The 9,034-nt window shown below is 45.8% G+C and overlaps 1 protein-coding gene across 2 annotated transcripts in view; it reads left to right on the plus strand.

Annotated features, from left to right (window-relative positions):
* The first annotated feature begins 891 nt into the window (after nt 1-891).
* The window catches only part of DENND6B (DENN domain containing 6B), an 80,074-nt gene continuing 71,931 nt past the window's right edge, over nt 892-9,034 (plus strand). For both annotated transcript variants that reach the window (XM_083183234.1, XM_083183235.1), the window contains exons 1-3: nt 892-1,184; nt 1,518-1,556; nt 3,177-3,219. In XM_083183234.1, the coding sequence (XP_083039360.1) occupies nt 927-1,184; nt 1,518-1,556; nt 3,177-3,219 (340 nt within the window). In that variant the 5' untranslated portion in view covers nt 892-926. The remainder of the gene's footprint in view (nt 1,185-1,517; nt 1,557-3,176; nt 3,220-9,034) is intronic.

Below are 9,034 nucleotides of genomic sequence, written 5' to 3' on the forward strand. Positions count from 1 at the left end.
GATGGCCGGTATTGCTATTAGGGATCAGTTGCTGCTGGGGCATCTATAGACATTTGGGGTTGAGAAGGACTTTTGCAATGGACATGAGAGGGGAGGGGGGACTGTCCTCCAAGATATTATTTTTCCAGTTGATTTAATATATTTGTAGAAATATATGGTAAGCTTATTTAATTGCATTTTTTATTATTACAATTTCTAAGATTTTTGTTGTATTTAGTTACAATATTGTGCCTGTATCTAACTTTAGCTTCATGGGTATATGATTTTGTCAAATGGTTCATTGCTATTAACTATAGAAATATTTGAGAATTATATTACTCTACACAATAAATATGTTGTTATTCAGTGTAATTCTCATACATAATAATTATTAAAAAATTCCATTGTTACATTACTCCAGTAAATTACATTAATGGGGTATCTGTCTGGTGGACAGTGACTAGGTTGACACCTAAGAATGGTTGACATACCTTAGGTCAACAATGAGAGAAGGTCAACACAGGCTTAAGGTCCACATGGACATAGTCGACACTCAAAAAGTCAACACGAGTTTTTGATGTATTTTTTGTTTAGACCGACTTAATTCCTACTTCACTATACAAGAGTGAGAATATTATAGTAAACATGCCCGAAGCATGGGGAGCGCAGCATGCCATGAGAGGGGACACGGTACACTTATACAGTATCCATGTCAACATATGTCGACATAGACAACATAAAGTTTTGAAAAGCTTGTGTCGACATTTTGAGGGTCGACCATGTGAATTTCAACCTTAAGCTTGTGTCAACCTTCTACGAATGGTACGTCAACCATTTTAAGATGTTAACCCAGTCACTGTTGATCATTAGTGTTCGATCTACTTAACATCGACCACCTACACTGTACCATAATCCCGTAATGGGGCCTGGCTGGCAATGAATGATACATGACTACATTAGCGCCCACCAGCGGTGCACAGCTGCAGCACAGACCTGAGATCGCTGGTCCAGGGTGGGTCCGGTCTCCATGGAAACACAGCAGGATGCTGCTCGCCGCTGAGCGCAGCGGGAAAGGGGCGCAGACAGCGATGATGGAGGATGCTGGAAGCCCGAGAGGTAGCCGCCTGCCTTGGGAGTGCTTCTCGGCGTGGCTGGACGGTGTCTGTGTAGTTACCTTCGACCTAGAGCTGGGACAAGCTATGGAGGTAAGGTAACGCGCATAATTGCGCCCGTGAGTTATGGAGAGACCGGGGAAGGAGTGACAGGGCCGGTGGTTGACGAGTAATAGTGCTGGGCCCGCCGGAAAAGCCTTGCTGGGGAAGGACGGCAGTTATGTGAGTACAGAAAGCTGCCGGGGCCTGGGAGAGAGGTGAGATAAAATGGAGGAAGGGGCTAGGAGCTGCATGGATGTTATCTGTGTTTCATGCGAAAGCTACAGTTATTATAGTACTCATAAGGCCGTATGTGGGACTACATGTTCCAGCATTATCTTTCCCGTCTCAGCTCTAACACATCATGTCTCTCTCTTTCCCCCATAGCTGGTTTATCCCCACAGCAGCCAAATAACAGAGAAAGAGGTGAGTGATGTGTGCAGGTATGAATGTGTATGTGCTTTCTATTCAGAGCTGTAGTTCCAGATAAATACATGTCTCTGAGCACACAGCTATCCTACCTTGGAATAGATAAGTAATAAGTAAGTAATAGATAAGTAATGCCCCAGCTTCTACATTTTTTTTACACATCCAGTAACATTTATTTAAAACAAATGTTAGCACAGTTATGAATTCAATCTAATTGTGTCTGAAAATAGCAACCCATACATGCATACATATATAAAATCACAAACATATATATATATATATATATATATACACATACAGTCACACACCTAAACACGTATATGTATGCATACCTTCACACACACATGCATATATACATACAGCCAAACACATACATTAAATCACACATACATACTGTCACACACTTATACACATACATATATGCAGTCACACACACACACACACACATATATATATATATATTATTTATTATCAGTTTCTTATATAGCGCAGCATATTCCGTTGAACTTTACAAAAGGAGACAGTGTTACAGCAAACAGGGTATTTACAGACAGTCAAAAGGTAGGAGGGCCCTGCTCACAAGCTTACAATCACATTCTCCCTGAAGAAGACCCTATGTTGAGTCGATACCGGTTGGAGCCTATCACCATACACCAGCACATACCCGAACTCTCCTCCCAGCTGGGAGTCGAGCGCACTGACCCGGCAGTGGCTGACAAGCCGGGCACCGGGATCCCGCGATACCGCTACCCGGAAGTCCCGGGACTGTGGAGCCAGGCTGGTTGTGTGTACACTGTGCCAACTGCAGCTTAGGGCTAGGAGGACCATCGCAGCGTGGGACCAAAGGAAGGACTCTAGGCAGTCTCATTATACAGGTTAGAGGTGCACTGCGGGAGGGACGGGACGCCAGCCCCCCACACCACCAACTTGTATTCAGTGATCTGCCGACCAGACATTTTCTTTTACCACAAACTGTGATTTATTTTCCCCTACCCCCACCATTGCTTTTGCAACATACCCCCAGCAATGAACTGAACTTTGTGGCTTATTGCATACTTACCGCCCAATAATTTATGCATGCATTTTTTGTCTTTTTTTGCTGTAAGAGTGATTTCATAGGCATCTGTGAACAGTGTTGATTTCACTACACAATACATTTCTGTTGACAAATTACATATATTGTTTACTGAACATTCCTCATTTTCCTATACACATATCGCATAGTGTTTCACACTGCACAAATATACCCATCAATTATATACCATCTCACACTTAGCGCAGGACTCAGGAATCCCCCTGTTTCCACACACACACATATATATATATATATATATATATATATATATATATATATATATAATGCACTTCGGATTTGAAGTATAATTCATACTTTAGTTATCATGACCTTTACAGAAACTTAGAAGAGTTTTGCATTAATCCGCTAGAGGCTATGTCTAAACTGCTTAACTCTTCTACTTATATGGATATATTGCACCTGCTTGGTCTGTCTGGCTGAAACATAAACACATAATTAGAACACTGTGTTAATATAACTTAAGGACAATTGATATGTTGTATGACTATATTTAGTTCAGCGTTTATTTCCTTGTGTTACAGAAAACAAGCATCTGCTACTTGTCCTTCCCAGACTCATATTCAGGTAGGTGGGTTCTTAAACATATACAAAAAACTATACAATCCACAATCATCAAGGTACGACTTAATGTGTATAATAAAAGTTGTACGTCTTTTGTTGAATATCCCTCAACTTGAATATCCTTCAACTGTAGTTTCAAGGCTTGAACTAAACGTGCTGAATGTGAAAAAGCAAAATACAACCAATATTACATATGTCGCCGCCGCTCACTCTATTCTAAGTTACGGGGAAATCCTCGCTGTCAGAGGGCGGTGAGGGTTACCTGGAACGGCAAGGCTTGCCGAAAATGCAGGGAGCCCGCTGCTTATAGCGGCGAGCCTCGCCGTTTGGCTGTTTCCACCTCGGCTCAGGGAGCAGGTAAGTTGGAAACAGAGAGTGAGGGGGACGTTGAATACTCTGACTCGCTGTATAGCTCGCCATCAGAGGCTCGCTCCTTACATTGAGTACCACCCTTTGAGTGCCAACATTTCTGTGAGAGATGCTCTACATATCCACTAAAAATGCCAGCGTTGCTCACATTTGTTATATAAATTCAAATAAAAAATGTTCTGTAAAAAAGAAAATGTTATGTTTGCTTGGCATCTTTCACACCTATTTTGACTAATTTACTTGGCACTCAAAGGGTTAAACATTTTGCTTGCTTCTCCTTATTATTACAACAGTCTATTTAAATATGAACTGTAACAAATTCCAGAATAGAAATGTCTCCATAATTACTATGTCTACATACAGGTGAGCATGTAAGCAGCAGATTAGTGCATGTAGGGACTAATTCAAACCTTATCACAAAGCTGCTTTTTTTTTTTTTTTTTAGTAAATGGACAAAACCATGGCCTGATTCAGGTCTAATCCCAGGGCTGCTAAAAATAAGAGTACTGCGATCATATAGCCACGCCGCACCAGAGTGAAATCCAGCCCATTTGCAAGGCTATGAATGTCATGGCCGCCTTGCAAAAATCTGCAAATCCATTCACAATCACTCACCATTGAAAGATTGCCCCATGTGTATAGTGACTGAGTAGCATGGAAATTCATGCTGCCAATCACCCAGAGGCGTAGCTAGGGTGGAGCCGGCGGAGCACAAGCTCCAGGCGCCGACATGTCACCTGGCGCCGGAGCTCTGCCGCCGGCTCCCCTGCCCTGCTCACCCGCTTCCTGCTGTGCCAGGCATCAGTCAGTGGGGCAGTGGCGTAACTATCGCTCAGCAGACCCTGTCACTTGGGCCAGCTAACGCCAGCGGGGTCAGTGCAGGGAACTGGGAAGCGCATCGGGGTCTGCTGGAAGTGACAGGGAGTGCGCCCGCACACTCTGCCTCTGTGCCTACCGGAAAGCCCTGCCTCCTGGCTCCATTTGAAGCCCCGCCTCCTAGAACTCACAGAAGCTCTGCATGCCGGACGTAGTAATCCCCTGGAAGATGGCGCTTCGAAAGCTAGTTGTGAACAGGTAGGCCATCAGGGTAGCATACTGCGGCGGTGGGGGTGATGTTAGGGTGAGGCTGCACCCTGCCCTGTGCTGATCAGTCTGCTGCCCCCATACCTGCAATGTGACACCTACTCGCGGCGTGCTGCCAGGGAGCAGGAGCTTCCGCTCAGTCGGTCCGTACTGGCGCTAGCTGCTGCAGCCTGCTCCTTGGCCGCTGTCACCAACTCTCATGCAGCTGTGTGCTGGCGGGAACCACGTCTTGCCGCACTTCGTCCACCAGCCGTAATGCTGTTGTTATCAGTCCACCAGGGTGTGTGTGTAATAGTAATTATATATATATATATATAGATAGATAGATAGAGCAAAGTAGCTGTAGATGGCACTCTCAAGGTTGTACAAATTCTGCGCGGCGGCAGCAATGATGAAATAAAAGAATCAACACAGGCTTGTGTGTCAACGTTTCGGGCAAAGCCCTTTATCAAGACATGTCTTGATAAAGGGCTTTGCCCGAAACGTTGACACACAAGCCTGTGTTGATTCTTTTATTTCATCATTGCTGCCGCCGCGCAGAATTTGTACAACCTTGAGAGTGCCATCTACAGCTACTTTGCTACATCTTTTCTTCTGAAAATTGAAAGGCACCTCAAGTATTTGCACCTACAAGGACGAGTGCCGGGACCCCCTTGTCCTATATATATATATATATATATATATATATATATACACACACACAGGTCCGTGATCACATGCAATATACAGGATATGTGAGGCACACTATGTGCATTGGGTTAGGGTCCGGGAATAGCCCGTACTCACCTACTGACCGTCACCTCAGCGAGCTCATCCTCTAGGTAATACAGTAGGCATGTCCTCTTTTTGTAGCAAAGGTCACCAAAGTTCCTTTCACACCAAGGGTACTGTGTTAAAGATGGAATGTAACTTTTTCTATTCCACCACCTCGTAAAAATTAAAAAATGTTAATATTTTCTATGTGTGTTTAGCTGTGTATAATCTGCTGCCTTCGCTGCAGACTGCGGGGAAGAGGGGGGCATGAAACATGCACTTGCTCCGGGCACCGTGGAACCTAGCTACACCACTGCAATCACCCTACATACGGCTAGTGATAAATGCCGACGCTGGCTTTCTCCGGACATGCGCAGTAGTTTGATAAATGCTCCTGCTGGGTATAGAATATTAATAAAATTGCTGAGCTTTGGAAATTGATGGGGGCATCATTGACAATTAATAAAGCTAAAAACTATTGAAAATACGGCCACTAATTAGCGTAAACGGCCGCGAATGGGTAATGCCACCGCCTTACTTTTTATACAAGTCCCCCCGGCCAAAGCATTAACCCTACCGACCAGTCAGCCTGGCCAGGGGTCCTGGGGGAGAGGGGACCCCACCAATAAAGCCCCCCCCCCCCCCCCCTCCAGGACTTACCTGACCAGGCTGAAGCCTGGTACTGTCCCCGGTGACCCTGGGCTGTGGTCCCTGGGCTGATTCCAGTGTAAAAAATAGAATAAACTATTGTTTAATACTGTGGAACTATGAGTCCCAGCAAATCGTCCCTGCATGCTGGGACTTGGAGAACCACAAGTCCCAGCATGCGGGGCATTAAAGGGCCCACTGGCACTTGTAGTTCCACAGTATTAAAAATAGTAAAATAAACACACACAGACACATAAAAAATAAAACTTTAATACACCCAAAGCCCTTTCATACTGATACTTACCTATTTTGAGCCCATAGGTAGGTCCCTGGGCTCCATGGTCCAGGTGTCCAGATCTACCCCAGAGGAGACCCGTAAGTAGAATTTCCTTCTACAGGTCCCCTATGGATTTCGGCGGACCCCGGAGCTGGACCCCTGGACCATGGAGCCCCGGGCCCCTGGACCATGGAGCCCCGGGCCCCTGGACCATGGAGCCCCGGGCCCCTGGACCATGGAGCCCTGGACCCAGGGACCTACCTACGGACTCAAGTTAGGTAAGTATCAGTATGAAAGGGCTTTAGATGTATTAAAGTTTTATTTTTCATGTGTCTGTGTGTCTGTTAATTTTACTATTTTTAATAATGTGGAACTACAAGTACCAGCAGGCCCTTTAATGCCCCGCATGCTGGGACTTGTGGTTCTCTAAGTCCCAGCATGCATCTATTTTTTACACTGGAATCAGCCCGGTAACCACAGCCCAGTTTCACCGGGGACAGCACCAGGACCTGGTCAGGTAAGTCCTGGAGGGGGGGGGACCCCTTTATTAGGGGGGGGGGGTGTCCCCACTCCCCCTGGACCTCTGGCCAGTCTGACTGGTCGGTCGGTAGGGTTAATGCTTTGGCCGGGGGTGGACTTGTATAAATAGTCTCCCCCCGGCTGTGGCATTACCCTGCTGGCTGGTTGGGCCTGGGGCTGGTTCTTATTCATTTTGTCTCCCGTATTTTGGGAACCAGCCCCGGCCCTGGAGCCTGGGGCTGGTTGTAAAAAATCGGAGAACCCCTATTTGCTGGGTTTCCTGATTTTTTATTACCAGCCCCGTCTCTTTCAGCCTGGTGCTGGTTACGGCGTAGCAGATGGGAACTAGTAACTAGTTCCCATCTGCTGCAGGGACCCCTCCGCTCACTTCACATACGCCACAGGGACCCCCTGCCCACCAGCGCTACCCACCCTGCGCTGCCAAACCACACTGCCTGCCACCCGTGACCTGCCACCGCAGCAGTGGGGTGGCGGGTGTGGGGGCCCCCAGATGTGTGGGGGCCACGGGCCGAGCGCCCCTATCGCCCCGTGGCTAATCCGCCACTGCTGTGACCGTTTCCAGCGACCTGCCTTCTTTTTTTTACTACTCTGCATATATCCCTATATTATGGATGTAACACAGATCCTTCAAGCCATCTAGGCCTCTGCGCAGTCTTCTCATGGCTGCCCTGCTAATGCCCCTACAGTTGGGCTCTCTAATGGTATTGCTGATCCCCAGAGGAATAGCTTTTCTCTCCCGAACACATCCATGCGGCGTGGTAATGGAGCTGAGGGGGCCATGCTTACACCTGCTGCTTGTGTGCCTGAGGCTCCTCTAACTGCTGACACCTTGGAATTATATCTTTTTGTGGTCTTTTCTGAACCTGTGGACCCTTTTATTTTTTCACCTGACTGCTCACTTGATACTGTGGGGGAAATTTACTAAAGGAAATGTGTAAAAAATAGGTGTATTTGTATCCAGAAATACACTTATTTTTGACATTTACTATCCCGAAATTACGGCAATTCGTATTTGTATTGATAGCACATCAATAAGAATACGAATTGCCGTATTTTCGGGATAGTAAATGTCAAAAATAAGTGTATTTCTGGATACAAATACACCTATTTTTTACACATTTCCTTTAGTAAATTTCCCCCTGTATCTCATCCATTTACCCTTGATTTACTCTTCGCACAAGACTTATGCTTGTCACTTTATTGGCCTGAATATCCTAGTTGCTCTCCTGGCTGTCTCCATGTGATCCGAATTGTGACCACTCACTCCTATATGTCATTCCTGGAACTTGAGACATGGCCAGACTGATGATTCAAGATTCAGGGTGCTGGGTTGATAGTCCCACCAGTAACAGTATAACAGCGAGTGTGACCATTAAAATGGCGAGGCTCGCCACAAATTGTGAAGGACTCACTGCATTTGTGGTGAACCATTTAAAGGGATACTCGCCAGCCTCTCACGGCTAGGATTCGGCCCCTACATTGAATACAGCGAGGGGGTTTGATGGCGAAGATGGCTTATTTTCGTCGAGGAAAAGCCATCCTTGTCGTACAAACCCCTTCACTGGCAGCATTGAATACCACTATTTGGGGGTTATTCTGATTTGCTCGGAAAGGACAATCACTCTCTAATAGACAAAACATTATGCACTGCAGGTGGGGCTGATGTAGTAGTACATTTATTTATAAGGCGCCCCAAAGTGTCCACAGCGCCGTACATAGCAAACAAAAAAACAAATTACAAGGTAACGTACAGGGTGTGTTGAAAAATACAGTATAAATAGGGGTATAGCTGGTAGAACTAAAATCAGCATCAGTTCAGAAGTAGGTGTCAAAATTGTTGAGGAGACTTAGGATGAAGTAGAGGAAGGGAAGAACAGGACAGGAGCACAGGTGAGGTAAAGAGGTAGGGTGAGTACGTGAGGAAGGAGGACCCTATTAATAAGAGTTAACATACTAAAAGGAGGTGTAACATGTGCAGAGAGTTAGATTTGGGTGTTTTAGTGTTTCTGTGCAGGGTAAATACTGGCTGATTTATTTTTACACTGCAATATAGATATCAGTTTGAAGTACACCCCCACCCAAATCTTAATCTCTCTGCACATGTTACATCAGCCCCACCTGCAGTGCACATGGTTTTGTCCATTAGAG

This window comes from Crinia signifera, chromosome 4 (assembly GCF_055691185.1).
Source record: "Crinia signifera chromosome 4, ASM5569118v1, whole genome shotgun sequence".
NCBI lineage: Eukaryota > Metazoa > Chordata > Amphibia > Anura > Myobatrachidae > Crinia > Crinia signifera.